Genomic DNA, 22,095 nt, shown 5'->3' with positions numbered 1-22,095 from the left:
TTCACGTGGAACCCTATCGAATGCTTTCTTCAGATCAACAAACCCAAGAAACAACTTCTTCCTCTTCTCCATATACTTCTCCTGCAACTGCCTCACAATAAAAGGCGCATCTGTCGTTCCTCTTCCTGGCATAAATCCAAACTGCATTTCGTCAATCTTCACTTTCTTCCTTATCCTCCTCTCCAACACCCTTTCCAATACCTTCATTCCATGCTCCAATAACCTTATCGCTCGATACGAGCCACAGTCCAGAGGGTCACCTTTCCCCTTGTATAGAGGGACGAGGGTACTCAGTTCCCAATCCACTGGAATGCGGCCTTCTTTCACCACCAGATTGCAGATCTCTGTCATTCTCTTCACACCCCAATTTCCCGCTGCCTTCAACATATCTCCCACAACTCCCGTCGGCCCTTCCGCTTTTCTACTCTTCATTGCTTTTATCGCTTCCTCAACTTCCTTCTCAGTTATCTTCTCTGCCGGTCCTAAAACTGGGTTACTCTCTATGTTGCCATCCCATTCATTCTCTGTATTCAACAGCATTTCCATATATCTTTTCCATCTTCCTTTAATTGCATCTGGGTCCACAACGATTTGTCCCACTTCATCCTTCAAGCAACTCATCCCCATCACATCACTCCTCTCTTTCGCTATCTGCTTTGCAATCCTGAATACCGCTCTCTGACCCTCTTCCGAATCCTCTTCCTCTTCATTGTACAAAGTGTAATAAATTCCTTGTTATTCCTGTTTCCTCTTAATTCGACCGTTTCAGTGATTTCTCAATTGGGTAAGCGTGGCACGATCACAACCGCTCAAATCGGGTTTAGTACCTGTTAACGGCCCGAATCGCGGCTCGCTATTGCTCGGCGTGTCCACTAAAACCGTGGTTCGGGCGGGGTTATTTCCTTGCTTCATGGCCAGCGTTAGTAATTAGGTCATAAGAATTCGGCTTACGACCCTACCTAACGTCGTCCGGAAGGAAAGTCATAGCCCCGGATCGCGTTGGCTAGATAACAGACAAGGGGATTAATCCCCCCCTAGTAAGGGGAAGGCCGACGTTTGAGATCCGCAACAATACCTAAATGATCCAATTTCGGGTTTACAGTATTGCAAGATGATGCAGCAACGACACCAGTGGATCTAACCAGTTTAACTGTCAGGGTTGACGACGGCGTTGCTGTAAAGAATTAGGCCTGGGTGCAGAAAATAAACTTGACTCGTCTCCAAGACAACATACTCATCCCACTCCAAACTTTGAGTCTGCTGTTCTTACCTTCAGTATTTTTACTTTTGATTCTTCTTCAGCTTTAAGAAGTGCTGTAGCGAAATGTTTATCGATCTTTTAAGAGTAATGCAGTTCAGCTCTCCCTCCCTCATCCCACTACAGGGTTTCAAGGTTGGTGGGGGGAGGGGGTCTACTACTCCAATGACCATGGGGCTGTTAAACTTAAATCCAGCACTGACAATGTATACAAAAAAATGCGATTCGAAAATGGGTTCCCCTGCATCATGAGCCAGGGGTTCAAATGGGATGACAAACAGGTATACCTCTGTGCACAAAATAAGGCAGAACTGCACAAAACGAATCTTTATAATTTATTGTAATTTTTGTTGTACAGTTTTCACAGATTGACATACAATCGTACATATGCCATTTTATGCAAACTAAATATGCAATTTCTGGAACTGTAGAAAGTCTGGGTTGACATCAAGGAGAACTTGGGATGAATACTAAAGGAAGTGCTTATTTATACCCATGCCCACCAAAGTTGATTCAAAAAAGAATTAATGGAAGCTTTCTTATCCGTGCATAGGTATGACATTTGACTTCCAGATTGAGAGAGGGCAAATAAAGGGATAAAATAAGAGATTGAAGAAAGGGATAAAAAAAAATTAAAAATAAAAGAAAGGGATAAAATAAGAGATTAAAGAAAGGGTTAAAAAATAAAAGAAAGGGATAAAATAAGAGATTAAAGAAAAGGATAAAAAAATAAAACAATTAAAGAAAGGGATAAAATAAGAGAATAAAGAAAGGGTTTAAAAAAGGAAAAAAATAAAAACGATAACATAAGAGAATAAAGAAAGGGATAAAAACATTAAACAAAGAAAGGCATATAATTTTGAAAAAATAAAAGAAAGGGATAAAATAAGAGATTAAAGAAATGGGTGAAAAAAAATTTTTTTTAAGGGATAAAATAAGAGATTAAAGAAAGGGATAAAAAAAATAAAAATTAAAGAAAGGGATAAAATAAGAGATTAAAGAAAGGGATAAAAAAATAAAAATTAAAGAAAGGGATAAAATAAGAGATTAAAGAAAGGGATAAAAAAGGGAAAAGTAAAAGGGATAACATAAGAGATTAAAGAAAGGGATAAAAAACAAAACAAAGAAAGGGATAAAAAATTGAAAAAATAAAAGAAAGGGATAAAATAAGAGATTAAAGAAAGGGGTTAAAAATGAAAAAATATAAGGGATAAAATAAGAGATTAAAGAAAGGGATTTTAAAAATGGAAAAAAAATAAAAGAAAGGGATAAAATAAGAGGGCAAAGAAAGGTTTAAATTTAAGTACAACTTGTCATTAAAAAAAAAAAAAAAAAATCTGGTACTCAATCCTGATGAACCATAAAACTGATATTGGCAGCATTCATTGAATGAGTTCAGGAGTTCTGGTCACAGCACAATGGCACACGAAGGCCTGTGTCCTCAAGGGGAACAAACGTCTTCATGGCTTCAGGGAGGGCTTGCAAGGTTTCCCTGCAAAGGAAGAGGAAATGTCAAAGCTCTACTTCAAGCCATATATTTATTATATACTCAAACATGGTGGAAACATTCATTCCCAATCCTCCTTTCATTGAACCATCTCCCTTTTCTCAATCTATATCCCCATTTAGTCCTTCCATCTCTGTGCTTATGCCACTGGTAATTATTCCTTCTATTGGTTCACCAATTAAATGAGGAATATTCCCCCCCCCCCCCCAATTTTTTTTAAAGAAAAAAAGTCGGCTTTTTTTTTTACTTCAATTGTTTATAAAAATGTCATATCATGTATATTACAAATACATGTGTGCAAAATAAATGTTTATATAATGATTGGTGAAAATCATGACAACACAGCAACTTAGTTGCAGTCATTATCTTCAGTTAAAACAAGCCTGTTTCTATAGCGGTGTGCGATGAGGTGTTTATAATTGTACAGCGGGAGTTGGTAATTATGTGGATGTGAGGTAATTTTAATAATGTGGCGGTGAGGTAATTTTGAAAACGTGGCATGTATGTGTTGGTGTTTTGAATTATGTGGTGTTTACGTCTGGTGGTGAGTTGTTTTGAATTACATGACGATGGTGAGTTGTTTTGTACGTGGTCGTGAGGTCAAGTATTTAATATATGGAACATATTTCTGTGCAGTGCCCGTCACATCACTGACCTACTCGCTCAAACTTTTGTGATATTGTCCCAAACTTCCAGTCTGCATCTACTCCTCTCGTGTGTACGTGTTAAAGGGCCCCTTTTTTATTTTTGTTTTATTTCTTCAACCTAAATCTTCAACTTAAATTGCTTATAAAAATGTAATACCAGGAATATTACAAATCAATTTGTGCAAAATAAATGTTTATATTATGATTGGTTTAAATCATGACAACACGGCAACTCAGGTACAGTCATTATCCTCAGTTAAAACAAGCCCATTCCTCTGTGGCGATGGTGAGGGGAGCGTCATGAGCTAATTCATGTGTGTGTGTGTGTGTGTGTGTGTGTGTGTGTGTGTGTGTGTGTGTGTGTGTGTGTGTGTGTATATATAAAGTAATGACTTGCGGTTGGGAATAAAATCAAATGAATCTATTTTGAGTTCTCTAACCTTTAATGAGCAAATAAATAACTGCTCGACGTTTCGATCAGCAACACGGATATACATGCATCCACTGACCTTTCTCAAGAGTAAAGCAAAACAACTCTATACCCTCCCTTATATAAGGGGAGGGGGGGTGCCAAAGGATTGGCAGAGTTTTAAAATTGGCAGGTGTGAGGGTAAGTTACAAACCTATGTTCACCATGAAACAGGCACTTATGCCAGTAAACGAAGGAGGATTTTGGAGGCATGGCATGTGGAGGAGTCTGTTGTGTCACGCACAGAGGAAGTGTTGGACTTACCAGTAGCTTTTGGCCCGCTCATGCAGAAACGTACCAGAGAAACTGTGTCACCAAGCATATAAATTATTACCTCGGTTGCTGTCACTTGGGTATATATTCTTTCTTTATGTTTGCGATGTATCTGTTTAGCTTAATTCGTTTAAGTTACCATCATCACTTGAAGCAATTAATCATGTTTGTTTATTTTTCATCGATTTATTTGAATTATGCTCCGTTTTGTTTGATTCAACGTGTGATTTAACGGTTGTTTTCATGTAACATCCCAATGTGTGGTTTCAGTTGGTTCAACGGTTTTGATTTTGATTTACGGTTTAAATTTGAATGGGACGAGTTGTTCCAGAATGGCATTGATTGGTGGTTTTGGTGTTCCCACCCCTTTTTCCCTTATATAAGGGAGGGTATAGAGTTGTTTTGCTTTACTCTTGAGAAAGGTCAGTGGATGCACGTTTATCCGTGTTGCTGATCGAAACGTCGAGCAGTTATTTATTTGCTCATTAAAGGTTGGAGAACTCAAAATGGATTCATTTTATATATATATATATATATATATATATATATATATATATATATATATATATATATATATATATATATATAAGCAAGATGTGTGTGAATCACCGTGTCACTGTGAAACCTCTGATTTCTATACAATTCCACACCCCTGGATCAACCTCCACCAAGTTTTGCATACATGCTGGGGATATACTCAGGGTCATGTTATGGCCACAACTAACCCTCCCAATCCCCCCCCCCCCCCCCCACCCAACCACAAGGAAATTGTCGATATGTTTGTTCATTTGTACGTTGGAAAAATGAAGAAACTGACCTCAAACAAGAAAATGAGGCCACTTAGCCAATCACTGCAGGTGCACTCAGGTTAATTTTTGCTACAGCTTTAAACATAAATCTTCTTGATGCTTTACTAAAAATCAAAGTAACCCAATCTTCATCAGATGACCCAACTTTTACATAAATAAAATGCAGAGCAAAGACATGATGATACATCTGTATACTTTTATATGAATTACAAGGACATCAGTAGACAATTGGCAGACACATGATTTACAGGATTTAAACCAGGGTTCCCTATATCATGAGCCAGGGTTTCAGATGGCAAATGTATCAGATCAACCCACATAGAATAATTGATATTAAAATATGGTCTCATGTTGATTCCAAACAAAAGCAAAGGTGACACAGAAACATCAGAAAAACTGACCAGTCCTTCCGAGCCATAACAAATTCACATTCGGGAGGAGAATAGCCATTGAACGTGGTGCAAGTTGTCATGGAGTAGGCGCCCATGTTTTTGAAAATGAGCCATTCTCCGGTGGAAAGCTCTGGCAAAGAACAATTCTTCACGATGCAGTCTTCGCCATCACATGTACGACCCCATACAGTGGACTGGAATGTCACTTCATTTTCACCCTATCATGCGAGAGCAGTCATCGACAATATGAGTGTTTCGGATGTTCTCGATGACATTTTATGATCGGTGTGGATAAAATATGCAGTGTAACAAAGTACGTTCACTTAAGGAAGGCTCCAGACAATACGAGACACTTACGGATTTGAATAAGGCTAACAACAACAAACAATTAGCCCTTTTTTTGTCCTTTTCTGGAGTTTTGTCAACAATCTATATCTATTTCTTCGATAGAAAATTTTAACTGATAATGCAGATTCACATCCATCACCATCACCGGTGATAAAGTTCTTTAAAAGCGAAGAATATCCAACCGAATCCATCCTGTCCAACTGTTTCTGTTTCTTCCATGTGCTATTTATCGTGTATACGACATACATTTCCTTGTCTTCTCAGCTGCACCTACTTGGTCCTGTTGTATCGAGTCCAAGTTTGTGTTGATCTAGATCTTGGCAAGGCCACAGACTTGAGGTTTAGGCCTTTCACATAGTTTCTTTCTCCGATTTGCTCCTTTTTCATGCTTCTCCATTTTCTTCTCAATAATTACCAGCTTGGGCCCCACTGTCTACTGGACTTTGTCCTCGGTAAGAAGAAAAAGAAGAAAGCTCTGTTCAGCCTCGACCCTGCTTCAGCGACTCGCCAAGATTGTATCAATGCCCATGATCTGAAGTCCTACTCTACTGCTCTTGCTTGTGTCTTTTGCACAGTCTGTGCTTTTCTTTTGGCCACTTCCTGTTTCCTTGGAAATCAGCATAAACATCACTCCTGTCCACAAGAAGGGTGCAAAAACGTTCTCAACTACTGACCAGTCAGTTTACTTCCGATTACAAGAAAGTCATAGAATTAATCATCGCTGCTGACGTAATCTTTTTTTTTTGTGTGCAGAGTCAAGGCTTGTGGAAGAGCTATAACACAGAACGGATCAGGACGCAACATAACAAAAGGAACAACAGAAAGACAATGGGGAAATGCCAACAGTGGGGCCGGGGGAGGAAATAAACGGAGACGGACCAACAAGGGATGCGTGGGTAAGGTTGAGGGGTAGAGGAGAATGCAGGGGGTGGATAATATGGATACAGAAGCAAAATTGGAGGGAGGTGGGAGAAGGGTGGAAGAAAAGGTTAGGATTTTGAATTGTGGTGATCTGAGATGCTGGTGAATGTAGCTAGCTGTCTTGAAAACATGAAGGGAAGAATGAGATTGAAGAGAATGTGGAGGTTGGTTACAGAGGCATGAAAAAGGAAGAACAAATCTCACCTATTTTCAAATTGTTTTGATCTCTGAACATCGTTTTGGATTCCGTTTCAGTCGCTCCTGATCTTGACTTGCTGCATCTCCTCTCCCATCAAAGGTTGTAGGCCCAAAATCTTAAACAAGAGGTTAGCACAATCTCCTTGAACATATCTTGGGCACTTCACACAGGCTGGTATCTTCTTTCCTTGACATGATCACAAGCTGTGGCATATATGTTCACCTTCCTACCTGAATTTCGGATTTCCTACATTTCACAGTCGATGTGTCGCTATCAATGCAACGTTGTCTTCTCCCAGTTGAGGTTAGAACGTCTTGGGCCCAGTCTTTTTCCTCATCTACAAAAATGACGTCTTTCACGCTTTGGAAAATCCTTTCTTCCTTTTTGCAGATGACCACATTATGTTGCATAATACCCCATCCCATTCCAGCCAGACAACTGGTGTTCCACTATATGCTCATCTGAAATTGATTCGATTCTGGTGTGACTTCTGGAACATGTTTTTCAATCCTGGAAACTCTTTCAGTCTCATCTTGTAAAGCTGGAAGGATTTTCAGACAAACCAACCGATCGACTTTCAGTTTAAGCCACTGGATGATGTTCAGTCTCTTTAACCTCTATGCTCACCATCACCCATGACCTCACTTGGCCCAACCACATGGCAAACCTGACCTCAAAAGCCATTAACCATTCCTAAGCCAACCATATTACTTGCTAGGTTCAGTGTTTATTTTCTCTTTCTCCCATTCTTTCTTACTCTCTCATTTTCCTGTTCATTCATTCCTTGCTGAATATACCCAAAGGTTTCCCCGCTACCGCACTGTCAGTTCAACCTCGCTCTTGCATGACCCTCACTGTTGTAGAAAATATTGTTACGGAACCCAACGTCGGCCTCTTTCCCCCTTATCGAGGGGGGATTAATCCTCTCGTCTATGACTGACCGACGTGGTCCCGGGGGTATGATGTCATGCCCGGTCAGCGCTGGGTAGGGTATTAGGCCCAACCGTCCTATGACCTAAATACCAGTGCCTCCCGGTACGCAAGGAAACACCCCCCCCCCCCCCCCCCCCCCCCCCGCTCACGGCCGCAGCATAATGGACTGGTTGCGCCGAGCGATGCGAACTGCGGCGTGAGCCGTTTATCGAAGGGGCTAAACCCGATTCATATGCGTTGGCCGAATCGCGCCACGTACACTCAATTTGGAAACCTCTAAAGCGACCGAATGTGAAGAAGAAGACAAGGTAGGAAGAACAGGAATTTATTACTAATTATTATTATTGTACACAATCAAAAAGAACCAAGGAGAAGGAAAGATAACGAAAGTAACTGGAAGAAGAAGAAGAGGAAGACACAGTGCAAATACCAGCTTATTCTATACAATCTTACTTAGACCCCAGGACAACATAAAAGACGGACGACAATCAGACTTACACGGGGGATGTAGGCCGGAACGACTGGCAGGAGGTGGATGGCTGGACGGATGAGGTGGGATCTCAGGGCGGGCAGGGTGCGGGTCCGGTTCGTGTGTGCTCGAGGTGAGCAGCCGCCGTTAAAGCTCAAAGCTGCGGTGGTTCAAGCTGCTGTGGTTCAAGCTGCTGTGGTTCAAGCTGCTGTGGTTCAAGCTGCTGTGGTTCAAGCTGCGATGGTTCAAGGTCCCGTCTCTGCCGCATCCCTCTCATCTCTCGTGGGGGCGTTGCGTGACGGGTTATATAGGCCACACCCTCGAACCTTCGCGAACCTCCCCGATCGCTCTCTCTCCGCCCTCTCAAGCCAAACCCCTCGTGCTTGGTTGGTCGGCAAGGGCTCTCCTGGCTCCACCCTCTGATGACGAGGTGGAGACACGCCTTTCTTCTCCGAGGTACAGCACATGGCAATGGCGGCAAATGCAGAAAACCGCCCAATGCAGTTGGCAATGAAGGCTGGCAATTGAAAGGGGATCTATCTTATTTAATTGATGCAACGCAATGAATTAGTGGACCACAGAGCCTTATACTGACATTTACTAAGGACATAACTACTGAGGGAATCTTATGATTGGCTACATGCGTGCGATGGCTTAACTAAGGACGACCTTTGACCTTTACAATTGGAGGTATTTACAAGGAATATTTACAGCACACAAAAGGGTATATTTTACAGCAAATTACACACACAGTTCCCAAATCCTCAACAATATATATATGTACATATAACAAGCTCCAAACAATGTCCTGCTCGAAATGCAGCATGATAACCTATCAGGATAAAGATTTCATGGGGCTTGATTACCTTCAAGGAGAGCGGCTTTATCACAGTACAACGATTGTACATCATGACATGAAATGAGGAATATATTCCATCATTCAGGAAGTACATGAACGAGCACTTGCCATCTAAACAGGAAGACAAAATTGTATCATACATTATTTACAAGCAATATATATGGATAACAGGAATACAAAGAAGCTTACACACACAAGCAGGCCATTTGGCTCAACACGCCTGTGTCATATCCATACTTGAGCACCCACACCCACTTGCAGGCCATGCGAATTATGCAAATCACGAGCACACAATGGCCTACTCTTTTTGAAAGAATGATGTGGGATCTTTAAATGCATATTTTAAATGAGTTACCTTTCATGTCCACAGGTAGACCTGTTTTTGGATGTGGCATGCCCTTCTAACAATGCAGCAGAACAGTTATACAGTGTTACATTTACCAAATGGCCTATTCTGTCAACTTTCTTTTACCATTGATATTACCTGTGAAAAAGAGACATATGACGTCATAAAATCGAGGGAAGATTGATATTTACAGGAGCTCAAGTAAAATGTCAAATAATTAATGCTTGTATCACCCTTCGGCAATTGGACAATTGCCATACCTGTGCTTTCTGATTTCTTTGCAATAATGTTGGCAGCAAGAGTGATCGCAGATTGCACATAATATATTCCTGGTTCGGCAATCAGATGAATGTTTGATCCCTTGGGAAAGTTTGTGTCCAAAGCTTCTTTCACTTTTAATGCCACCTGAAAAGGAGCTCAGTGACGTCACAAGTTGGAATGCAGATGACGATTTATAATGAGCGTGAAGAAAATCATGTCAAAGTGCTGCCACAAGGGGTGTTTAAACTTTCTCTACCTTAAATAAGATATTTTAGCACGCGGTGCTACGCGCGTGACTTGCTACCAAGGAGGAAGCGGCCAACGCGGTAAGTTTGATGTTCTTTATTCAAAGAGGTCACTGTAGCACTGGCGCGCTCCGGGCTGCGCGCCCGGTGTATATCCCGAGGCCACGCCTACCCCTCGGGCATGGCCCCCACCCACTTGGTGCGCGGAATGATGTCACCACGCCAGTGGGCTTTCGTGTACGCCACACGCGCCCCCCCCAGAATTCCCGCGCACCTGGAGTGCCAGTTTGCGGGGCAAACGGATGACCCGGCCGAAGCGCCCTCTGGCGACCGGCGGCGTCCGGGGTGTAGGGATGCCAGGTGGGATGTCCCCGGCTGTACCCGGGATGGGTGCCGGACCGGGGGGCGGCGTGCCTGCGGTGCTGGGCGGTGCCGGGGGTCCGCCCGCAGGAGGGCGGCCCCGACGCGGGGGCCGAGCCACCGGCGGTGGGTGGTCCACGTCGAGGTGGGCCGGCTTGAGGCGGTCTATGGAGACCCGGTCAGGAGTGCCGCCGATGTCCAGGGTGAAATGTTTCACCCCGGTCTCCAGCACGCGGAAAGGCCCGTCGTACGGGGGCCGCAGTGGTGTCCGGTGGGCATCGTGCCGGACGAAGACGTACTCCGCGGTGCGAAGCTCTGGGGCGACGTGTGTAGGAGGGTGCCCGTGGTGCGCCGTCGGCACCGGGGCGAACCTCCGGGCGGTCTCCTGCAGCGCAGAACGCTCCTGTGCCGCGGACCAAGGTGCCGTGGGGTCGGGGAGGAACTCGCCCGGCACCCGCAGCGGTTGTCCAAAGACCAACCCCACCGCGGATGCGCACAGGTCCTCCTTGGGCGCCGTCCGGAGGCCATGCAGGACCCAGGGGAGCCTGTCGACCCAGCCGCCGTCGCGGAGGGTGGCCCGGAGCGCGGCCTTCAACGAGCGGTGGAATCGCTCGCACAGGCCATTGGCCTGGGGGTGGTAGGCCGTGGTTCGGTGCAGCTGGACCCCGAGCCCCCGCGCGACCGCAGCCCAGAGCTCCGAGGTGAACTGGGGGCCGCGGTCGGACGAGATGTCCGAGGGGGCGCCGAACCGGGCGACCCAGGTGGCGATGAACGCCTGCGCGACGTCTGCCGCCGTCGTTGCCGCCAAAGGCACGGCCTCCGGCCACCGGGTGGTGCGGTCCACCATGGTGAGGACATGGGTGAAACCCCGCGAGGGGGGCAGAGGTCCCACCAGGTCCACGTGAACATGGTCGAACCGACGTTCCGGCACCGTAAACGGGGCCAAGGGGGCCTGGATGTGTCGGTGCACCTTTGCGCGCTGGCACGCGAGGCACGTCCTGGCTCGGCCGCGGACGGCCTTCCGGAGGCCATGCCACACAAACTTGTCGGCGACCAACCGCTGGGAGGCCCTCGTGCCCGGGTGGGACAGGCCGTGGATGGCGTCAAAAACCTGGCGCTGCCAGCCTGCGGGCACGATGGGGCGAGGCCGCCCGAGGGAGACGTCGCAAACGAGGGCCGTGCCCACGCCGTCGAAGGGCACCTCGGTGACGCGGAGGCCCGTGAAGGCGGTCCGCAGGGCCTGGACCCCGGGGTCGGCGGCCTGGTCCGCTGCCATCCGGGCATAGTCGATGCCAAGGTGGACTGCGTGGGCGACGGCCCGGGAAAGGCAATCGGCCACCGGGTTGTCCTTTCCCGCGACGTGCCGGATGTCCGTCGTGTACTCGGACATGGCCGCGAGGTGACGTTGCCGGGCCGACCACGGCTCGGCGACCTTGCCCATCGCGAAAACCAGCGGCTTGTGGTCGACGAAGGCCGTGAACGCACGGCCCTCGAGCAGATGGCGGAAGTGCCTGACCGCCAAGTGAAGCCCAAGCAACTCATGGTCGAAGGTGCTGTAACGGCGTTCGGGCGGGCGAAGCTGCCGGCTGAAGAACGCCAGCGGTTGCCAAGCTCCATGCACCCATTGCTCGTACACCGCGCCCACCGCGTAGTCCGAGGCGTCGGAGGTGAGGGCGATCGGTGCATCGAGCGCCGGGTGCGCGAGCATGGTGGCGTTGGCCAAGGCGAGCTTCGCGCCCGAGAACGCCGCGTCCATCTGCTCGGTCCAGGTAACATCACCTTTGCCCGGCTTCCCTCGAAGGGCCTCGTATAAGGGGCGCAGGCGCTGGGCGATGCGGGGCAGGAACCGATGGTAAAAGTTTACCATGCCCAGGAACTCCTGGAGCCCCTTGATCATGCGTGGGCGCGGAAACCCCTTCACCGCCTCCACCTTGGCCGGTAGGGGGACGGCCCCATGCCTGGTGACGCGGTGCCCCAAAAAATCGATTTCAGCGACACCGAACCGGCACTTGGCGGGGTTCACGATTAGGCCATGCTGGCCCAGACATTCGAAGAGCGTGTGGAGATGGTGTAGGTGCTCTTCGCGGGACGCGCTGGCGACGAGGATGTCGTCCAGGTAGACGTACAAAAAATCCAAGCCGCGCAAGACGCTGTCCATGAGGCGCTGGAACGCCTGAGCCGCATTTTTCAAACCGAAGGGCATCCGAAGGAATTCGAAAAGCCCGAATGGCGTGATGACAGCCGTCTTCGGGATGTCCTCTGGCCTGACAGGGACCTGATGGTAGCCGCGCACGAGGTCCACCTTTGAAAAGAAGGACATATTCGCCAAGCGGGCGGAAAAGTCCTGAATGTGGGGGACGGGGTAGCGGTCGGGGGTGGTGGCGTCGTTGAGGCGCCGGTAGTCCCCGCACGGTCGCCATCCCCTGCCGGGCTTGGGCACGATGTGGAGCGGGGACGCCCACGCGCTCTCGGAGCGCCGCACGATGCCGAGCCGCTCCAGCGTAGCGAACTCCGCTTTCGCTACCGCGAGCTTCGTCGGCTCGAGGCGGCGTGCCCGGGTGTAGACCGGTGGCCCGGCGGTGGGGATGTGGTGTTCCACCCTGTGCTTGACGGTCCCCACCGAGAAGGTCGGCCGCGTGAGGGCCGGAAAACCCATGAGGAGGCGGGCGAATTCGTCCGCTGCCGGAAGCGTACAGATGAACCTGGACGGAACGGAACCGCTTAGCAAGCCGCTCGGCGACCCGCTCGATGAGCCGCTCTGTGAGCTGCTCAACGAGCCGGGCAGCGCACACGCGAGCGAGCTGAACGTCTCAGCCTAGACAAGCCTTCTGCGCTTTACATCGACCAGTAATCCATTAGCACATAAGAAGTCCATGCCGAGCAGTGCCATGGGCACGTCGGCCATAACGAACGACCAATGGAAAACCTGACCTCCGAACCGCAGGGAGAGACAGCGTTTTCCGTACGTGCGTATAGACGTACCATTGGCCGCAAGCAGTGCGGGACCTCGGCCCGCGGTGTGCTTGTCGGACGTACCGGCAGGAACGACACTCACCTGCGCTCCTGTATTGCACAGGTAATGGCGCCCGGACAAGGTGTCCTTTATGTACAGAAGGCTGTTGGAATTGCCGACGCTTACCGTTGCCACCAAGCGCTGGCTCGCCCGTTTCCCGACCTGCCGAATGAGCACGGCGGGCGACACTGCCGAGCCTCGTGGCCGAACTTGGCGTGGAAGAAACACCAGGCAGGCAGCTGCGGCGTCGGAGGCCGCGGTTTTCTTCGCGGCGGCGGCGGCGGTGGTGGTCGGGGCATGGCGGCGGACACGAGGTGCGGTGCATCAGGGAAAGCTTCGGGAGCCTCGGGAGCCTCGGGAGCGGCAACCGCGCCAAGACTCGCCTGCGTGGCCAAAGCCGCGTAGTATTTGTCGGCCTCAGCAGCGAGCGCACGGGGTTCCGTTAACGCGGAACCAGCCAAAGCGAGGCGGACTCGTGCTGGCAGCTGGCGTCGAAACAACGCCCGGAATAGAGCGTTCGGGGTTTCGTCGCCCATGAGCGCCAGAATATGGTCCATACGGACCGACGGTCGCGTGTCCCCGATTTCGGGGAGGTCCAAGAGGCGATCGGCCCGTGCGTCCACTGTAAGGCCGAACGTGGCGAGGAGGAGACGCTTGACCGCCTCGTACTTGCCGTCGGCAGGTGGATCCCTTAGGACCGATACGACGCGGGTGGCCGTGCCGGGCCCGAGGGCGGCGACCACGTGGCAGTACATGGTCTCGTCCACCGTGATGCCTCGAAGTCGGAACTGGGCTTCCGCCTGCAGGAGCCAAACTTCGGGTTGTGACTCCCAGAATTCGGGGAGCTTGATGGAGACCGCGTTGGTAGCCATTGTTGCGGCGGTTGACTAGTAGGTAGTCAGCGACGGCCGACTCGAATGTCGGAGGTCACCAATTTAGCACGCGGTGCTACGCGCGTGACTTGCTACCAAGGAGGAAGCGGACAACGCGGTAAGTTTGATGTTCTTTATTCAAAGAGGTCACTGTAGCACTGGCGCGCTCCGGGCTGCGCGCCCGGTGTATATCCCGAGGCCACGCCTACCCCTCGGGCGTGGCCGCCGCCCACTTGGTGCGCGGAATGATGTCACCACGCCAGTGGGCTTTCGTGTACGCCACAATATGCTCTATAAAATATATTCATTGAATGATTACAAAAAATGGAAAATAAAAATATTGTTTTCGTAAATAAACATTCAGGTAGATAGAATGCTCCAATAAACAACAACAAATTATATTGTAACAGACACGGGCTTCGGCTTCCAATCTCACTCCTGACTACCAATGTTACGGGTGGTGACATCACGGACCCTAGGTTCTATACAGGCCCAGGTCCCACAGTTTAAAATAACAAATGAAAAAGCAGAAAAAAAGTAAGGAAGATGAAAAATAAATAAAGGATTCTCAGTCAGGCCTGGTTGGCTTGAAGTTTCATGGTCTCCTATTGACTGTAAGGAAGAAGGTGGGCAATTGCACTCTTCAGCACCATCCCAGACGCAGGCATGTCTGGGAGCATCAACATCGCCCTTCTGATCTCCCAATTGGGATAAATTCTGATCCAATGTGTGGTAAAACAGCAAACTTGACTTCCTATTCGTGATCCGTGCTCAAATTATAACATTAAATTTTAAAAAAGTTGTTCCTCTGTGATCATAAACTGACTAGTAAAAAAACCTGTCAAAATGATGGGTTGGAACAGTTTATTCGATGGTGCAGCCTCGTGAGCGTGCCAAAGTCTGAAGCCTCGGCCTAGCGTCAGGTGTCCTTGTAGCTTTTGTTTATTTATTAGACAACATACAGATGTAAATGAACACTCATTTTACGAATTCCACCTTCCTGCGCCTTGTATTTTTTTTTTTTTTTTTTAACGCCTCTGTACACCGCCCCGAGGCTCAGTTTGCAAGGCACCATCTACATTTCCAATAGAAGAGACATAATTACTCTTTTATGGAAAATATTTTTCGAGTTTGTTTTATCCTCAAATAGATTTCAGTGAACACACATTTAGTGTTAAAAGATTGGCCTTTAAAACCTATCCTTATGAAGGGGGACAGACATCTGTTCAAATACACAAACTGGCATTGTGTTTTATATGGTGGATTAGATGGACGGACAGACATGAAGCAATTGTTTAATCCCGCTTTTCGCTTCATGTGCACAGGGTAAAAAGCACATATTCTCCTGAACTCACTCAAATGTTGTGATAGTACAATGAGCGTGCAAGAATACAGCGAGTAGCCAATATGCGAAGAGGTTTAAGTAAATATATGTGATCTCTGTAATAGGAATAAGCTCATTGGGATGATCACAAGATGTGATCTGAACGTATAAATACTCCACTACTATCTCATAGCAATTCTGGCTTTGTCAGCTTGGACGTTGACACTCACACAACTTTAGAGGTGTTTGTGATGCGACCCAGATTACTTTCAGTCATTTGGGGTGGGTCCAAACGACAGTAGAGTCCTTGGGCTAGAGTAGTCATTTCAAATTCTTACCTGCATAAAAACGAATATACTACTTGTCACAACCTGATTAGATCATGTGGCAAAAATGCAAGAGTGAAATACAATTCAACAAAAAGATACTCATTTGGAATTTTCAAACTTCCTTATCAAAATGTGTGAATTTTTACAACGGGGACCAACCTCTTCAAACGTCTCAACACCATTGACCCTTCCATGAAAGCCTCCTCCAATGTCCAAAAGTTTCAAGGAGATTTCAAGCTTCTTCTAGATAAACAATGTCAATGCAACACAAATTTAATAGATAATCAAATTGAGTGCAAATTGATACACAATCAAATTTGCTGCATTTTATTATCAAAAATAAACTGCTCAAAGTACTATCGTGTGATCCCTCTCGCTGAATACCGAGGAATCACGGATAGCAATCGAGCGTTATTTCGAGGCGTTGTTCAATAGTGGATTTATTATCTACGCACAAGAGGAAGAGAGAAGAAGAAGCTGGACGCTTTTACCTGACGCGATCCCCGAGCAGTTTTCAATCCTGTGGAAATTAACTCAAACGAAAACAGAATTAAAATGTACAAAAATAAACAGGTTTATTAAACGGAACCCGAGAACAATGAAAACGCGGCGCTCAAATAAATGTCCTAAATTGGGACGTCCCCACACCAGACTTATAATACACACAAAGGAAGAATATATGAAAATAAAGGGCCGTGCATGTGTGTGTGGGCTTAGCTCAACCAGCGGAGGTGGATGGCGTTCTCCTCGGGAATGGCGCCGTCCCACTCGTCCCAGGCTGTTGGCGGGAGAACTGCCCGACGTTGGCGCGAAAACAGGCCTCGCTGCACGGTCCGTCTCACGCCACAGCACTCGTACTCTCGTCAGCACACACACTCACACGCAGGCACCAGAAGCAAGAGTCAAGGGCGGAGGTGGGCAAGAGGAGCAAGAGGTCGAGGGCAAATGAATCCAAGAGGCAGCAGAGGGAAGAGGTCCAGGCACGAAGGGATCCAAAACGAGAAGAAGAAAATGCCGGCCAGCCAGTTCTTTTATTGGCCGTCTCGTCCTCTCCACCAATCAGCGTGCCGCTTCTTACTTGCCCCTGATGTCATCGGTGGTACCTGGCCAATCGGCGCTCTGTTTCCCCCTCGGCCTCCCTTCCACCAATCAGTGGCCAGCTTCTTGTCCCTGCCTTGACCAATCATGAGTCCTTCCTTACCCTGGCCTTCCTGTTGGTTGACACCTGGCCCAATAGCGAGCCCTTTCTTATTCTGGCCTTTCATTGGTCAACTCCCACCCATTGGTGTGATCTCCCCATCAACCCCTCGACCAATCCATTGCGAGGTGGGCATGGCCTCAGCCGGCCTGAACAATGTTTTATCGCCATGTTGGCACAATGCATGAGAACTTCCTGCCTGCACTTCCGGTGAGTTTTATTGTGGGTGGGGAGGGGCGGGGGGGATTTAATTAGTGTGTGTGCTAATGGGCCTGCCTCGTGTCTATTGGTGGAGTGTCATAAGACACAAAGGATAGATCACAAGGTCTCACAAACAGGGGAATTTACATAATCCTTACTCTGGTTAACACAAGGCCATCCTTGTATGAACACAAATATACGAGCTTCATCCGACATCCGAGCTAAACAGGTCCTCCACTGTACATGGAAATGGTTCTTCTTCTTCACGACAGTCGGAGCATGATATCTACACAGATCTACCTGATCTATATATCACTCTACCCCAAAATTCATAACAGTACTTACAGCCATCTCAACAATACTCTGTGCCTCGATGATTGCTTGGACAAAGAACTCAAAAGAATCACTGCTTCTTGGACTGTGAAAACTAAAATAAAAAATGCACATTTGTGTGTAATTAATAAATGTTCTGAAAGATAACCTGAATGAATGCTTTGAATTTAAAATGATATCGTACCTTAGACCAATGACGTTCAATCCCAAATTCTTTGCAGTTGAGAGCAAGTTCATACTCAACTTCAAATCGACTTTAAAGTTTCTTTCAAGCTGACTGGGAAACTCAAATTCAGAGGTAGTGGGAATTCGCAGAACCAGCCTTTGAAACACAGCACACGTGACATTAAAAGAAAACAGTAAAACAACGAAGCACTCCTCAACTTTCTACAAGACAAACAAGACTATCACCAGGAGCAGATAACAAAAAATAAGGTCCGCATTGCGGTGGGAGACAATTTCCTTTGTTGGACTAAAAAAGCAAAAGGATTATTTTGATAAAATCGAGAGCACTTTGAACAAAGTAGAATGCAAATGAAGTGCAAAGAAGAGCAGTGTAATACAGGTGTACAACTAGAACGACATTCAGTAGAGTGCATATCTCCGCCAGGTTGAACAGTTTACGTTTTATATCCCACAGATAGGTCGGATCTGTCATCTACCCAACTCATCCACCAGGTTTTGTCATAAATTGCCAACAACTTCTTGAAATATCATGCTATATATCGTTTTGGCCCCATCTCTCAAGTATTATAAAGAATCACTTCAAAAATATATACGCTACAGGACCAAATGTATGTGGACACCCCTTCTAATTAGTGGAGTCGGCTGTTTCAGCCACACCCATTGCTGACAGGTATATATAATATAATATATATAATCAAGCACACAGCTATGCAATCTCCATAGACAAACATTGGCAGTAGAATGGGCCGTACTGAAGAGCTCGGTGACTTTCAACGTGGCACCGATATGGGATGCCACCTTTCCAACAAGTCAGTTCGTCAAATTTCTGCCCTGCTAGAGCTGCCCTGGTCAACTGTAAGTGCTGTTATCGTGAAGTGGAAACATCAGGGAGCAACAACAGCTCAGCCACAAAGTGGTAGGCCACACAAAATCACAGAACGGGACTGCCAAGTGCTGAAGCGCGTAGCATGTAAAAATCGTCTGTCCTTGGTTGCAACACTCACTGCCGAGTTCCAAACTGCCTCTGACAGCAACGTCAGCACAACAACTGTTCGTGGGGAGCTTCATGAAATGGGTTTCCATGGCCAAGCAGCCGCACACAAGCTTAAGATCACCATGCGCAATGCCAAGCGTTAGCTGGAGTGGTGTAAAGCTCGCTGCCGTTGGAGCAGTGGAAACGCGTTCTCTGGAGTGATGAATCACGCTTCATCACCTGGCAGTCCGACGGACGAATCTGTGTTTGGCGGATGCCCAGAGAACGCTTCCTGCCCGAATGCATAGTGCCAACTGTAAAGTTTGGTGGAGGAGGAATAATGGTCTGGGGCTGTTTTTCATGGTTCGGGCTAGGCCCTAAGTTCCAGTGAAGGGAAATCTTAACGCTACAGCATACAATGTCATTCTAGATAATTGTGTGCTTCCAACTTTGTGGCAACAGTTTGGGGAAGGCCCTTTCCTGTTTCATCATGACAATGCCCCCGTGCACAAAGCAAGGTCCATACAGAAATGGTTTGTTGAGATTGGTGTGGAAGAACTTGACTGGCCTGCACTGAGCTGTGACCTCAACCCCATTGAACACCTTTGGGATGAATTGGAACGCTGATTGCGAGCCAGGCCTAATAGCCCAATATCAGTGCCAGACCTCACGAATGTTCTTGTGGCTGAATGGAAGCAAATCCCCGCAGCAATTTTCCAACCTCTAGTGGAAAGCCTCCCCAGAAGAGTGGAGGCTGTTACAGGAGCAAAAGGGGAACCAACTCCATATTAATGCCCATGATTTTGGAATGAGATGTTTGATGTTCAGGTGTCCACATACCTTTGGTCATGTAGTGTATATATATATCATATGCAGATCTTCAATAAATTCAAATGAAGTCCACAAGCTCCCTCCCAACAACAAGTCCTCAAGCCGCCCCCCCCCCCCCCTCCCTCAAAGTCTTGACTCACTTTCCCAACTCTCTGTCCTGCACTCCCCATTTCTTCTTCAAGTCCACATAATACTCACTAACTGTTGAGACTGCTAAAGTTTCTCTGTGAATTAAATCAACGAATAGGAAATTATTATAAATAGGAAATTAGGCGATATATATATATATTTTAAAATAATTATGAGCACCCCGTTAATTTATCTTCCAAAGGGGTGTTTAAATTTAAGCAAATACCCAGTTCTCATTCATGCACTCCATTGGAGTTCCCTTAGAATGCATGCAAAGTTTCCGGTCGTTAGATTAAATGGTTTTGGAGTAATGGAAGAGACGCACACACTTCAGAATCATTGGAATCTCCTGCGATGTAGTCAACACCGAGGGCCTTTCACTCACTCACCGCAGGCAGGTTGGTGGTCTTTCTGTCTTCTACCGACTCCTCTCCGGCCTTGCTCCCCCAGCTCTCTCTGTGCTCTGTCCCCCCAATATTCCTTCAGGTCGCACAAGATCTGCCTGCAACCCTCTTATGGTTAAACTGCCAAAGTCTAGGCTCTCTGCTCACCTTCACTCTTTCATTCCCCTTTTCTCCCGCCTCTGGAACAAACTCCCCCACTCCCTTCAATCCCACTCCTCCCTCCAGGTCTTTAAAACAGCTGTTCACCACCATCTCTTATCTTCCCCCATCGAAAACCTTGATCTTTTCTACCCCCGGTAATTCACCCCAGAGTCCTTGCAGTGTTCATATGTTTTATTCCTCTCCCACCTCCCCCCAAGTCCTCCCGATGTCCCTGCTCTCAAATGTTGTGTTTGTGTCCTTCCCCCTCTTCCCCCTCTCTTTTGTGTCCTTCCCCCTCTCTCCCCATCTTGTCTGCCGCTCCCCTTGTTTTTTGTGTTTTGTGTGTCGGTTTGTCTTTTTGTGTGATTAATGTTAGCTCTTTCACGAGCCTCGATCTTGTACACAAAAAAAAAACAAAAAAAAAAACTGCTCTCCCCTCTGGTCTGGTGCTCCTGCCTCACACCTAGCCCGTCTTCACGCTGTTGAAACCAAAGCGTTCAGAATCATTGGAATCTCCCGCGATGAAGCTAACTCCAAGGGCCTCTCACTCACTCACCGCAGGCAGGTTGGTGGTCTTTCCGTCTTCTACCGACTCCTCTCTGGCCTTGCCCCCCCAGCCCTCTCTGGGCTCTGTCCCCCAAATATTCCTACAGGTCGCACAAGATCTGCCTGCAACCCTCTTATGGTTAAACTGCCAAAATCAAGACTTTCTGCTCACCTTCACTCCTTCATTCCTCTTTTCTCCCACCTCTGGAACAAACTCCCTCACTCTCTTCAATCCCACTCCACCCTCCAGGTCTTTAAAACAGCTGTTCACCACCATCTCTTATCCTCCCCCATCCAAAACCTTGATCTTTTCTACCCCCGCTAATTTCGGTCCTCTTGTGTTTTATACTTCTCCCACCCCCCCCCCCCCCCCCTTCCCACGCCTCCTGCCCCCAAGCCCTCTCCCTCCCACACTTCTCCCTGCTCTCAAATGTTGTGGTTGTGTGCTTCGCCTTCTCTCCCCATCTTGTCTTCCGCTCCCTCTTTTTGTATATTTTGTTTGTCTGGTTGATTTGTTTGTGAAATAAATGTTAGCTCTTTCACGAGCCTCGATTCAGTATACAAAAAAAAAACAATAAAAAAAAACAAAAAACTCTGACACACACACACACACACACACACACACACACACACACACACACACACACACACACACACACACACACACACACACACACACACACACACACACACACACACACACACAGTGACATTTATAATTGTAGATGCACGTAGTACTCAGTTGCAAAATGTAAAACAAATATAATTTTCCTTTTGCTGACATGACAGCTTAAGATTGGCTTTTCAGCTGAGAAAGAAGTGCATGCACTATTTCCACATCAATGAATTGTCCTCTCGTTAAACCTGCAGCTCCAAAAAGGTGGATGTACATTTCCTTAGCTCCTGGAACCGAACATCAAAAGTGGGGCCTGGTAATGGTTAGTGTGCTGCCTGGGGCTGCTGGTTGCATCATTTTCTGGGAGCATAGCTGCCACTAATGCAATGCCCCTATATAACCAGTCTTCTGGTACTCATTTTGCCAACTTCATAAAGATGACAGGCTGAGTCAACCCACCTGGTCGTATTCAACGACAGAAGAGGGCTCAAACTCACCTTTCTCAAGCCAGCCATCTTAACCGTTAAGCCAACACCTGGCTTAGTGGGACCTGGAACATTGAAAGTGTTGACTTCACAATTATTTTGTAAGCTGCTGGAATTGAGCAGCATTTTTGTTTTATTTGGGGTAACAGCAAGTTTACTTTTTCAAGACCAGCTCAGGCATCACACTGCAGGAAATCATATGCTACAAAAACTTATAG

General features: G+C 47.3%; 1 protein-coding gene across 7 annotated transcripts in view; it reads right to left on the bottom strand.

Annotated features, from left to right (window-relative positions):
• Nucleotides 1-1,578: 1,578 nt before the first annotated feature.
• The window catches only part of LOC137421552 (ornithine decarboxylase), a 60,567-nt gene continuing 40,050 nt past the window's right edge, over nt 1,579-22,095 (bottom strand). For 5 of the 7 annotated variants that reach the window (XM_068107722.2, XM_078771260.1, XM_078771261.1 and 2 more), the window contains 7 exons: nt 17,751-17,888; nt 17,579-17,660; nt 15,994-16,077; nt 9,691-9,835; nt 9,092-9,195; nt 5,365-5,573; nt 1,579-2,750 (listed from right to left, as the gene is read on the bottom strand). In XM_068107722.2, the coding sequence (XP_067963823.2) occupies nt 2,654-2,750; nt 5,365-5,573; nt 9,092-9,195; nt 9,691-9,835; nt 15,994-16,077; nt 17,579-17,660; nt 17,751-17,888 (859 nt within the window). In that variant the 3' untranslated portion in view covers nt 1,579-2,653. Of the gene's footprint in view, nt 2,751-5,364; nt 5,574-8,254; nt 8,743-9,091; nt 9,196-9,690; nt 9,836-15,993; nt 16,078-17,578; nt 17,661-17,750; nt 17,889-22,095 lie in introns of those variants that run through there. The other 2 variants (XR_010983359.2, XM_078771264.1) reach the window with 2 other exon arrangements.

The sequence above is a fragment of the Myxine glutinosa genome, chromosome 2 (assembly GCF_964187855.1).
Source record: "Myxine glutinosa chromosome 2, kmMyxGlut1.1, whole genome shotgun sequence".
In the NCBI taxonomy this organism is placed as follows: Eukaryota; Metazoa; Chordata; class Myxini; order Myxiniformes; family Myxinidae; genus Myxine; species Myxine glutinosa.
This window is presented reverse-complemented; position numbering and strand designations above follow the sequence as displayed.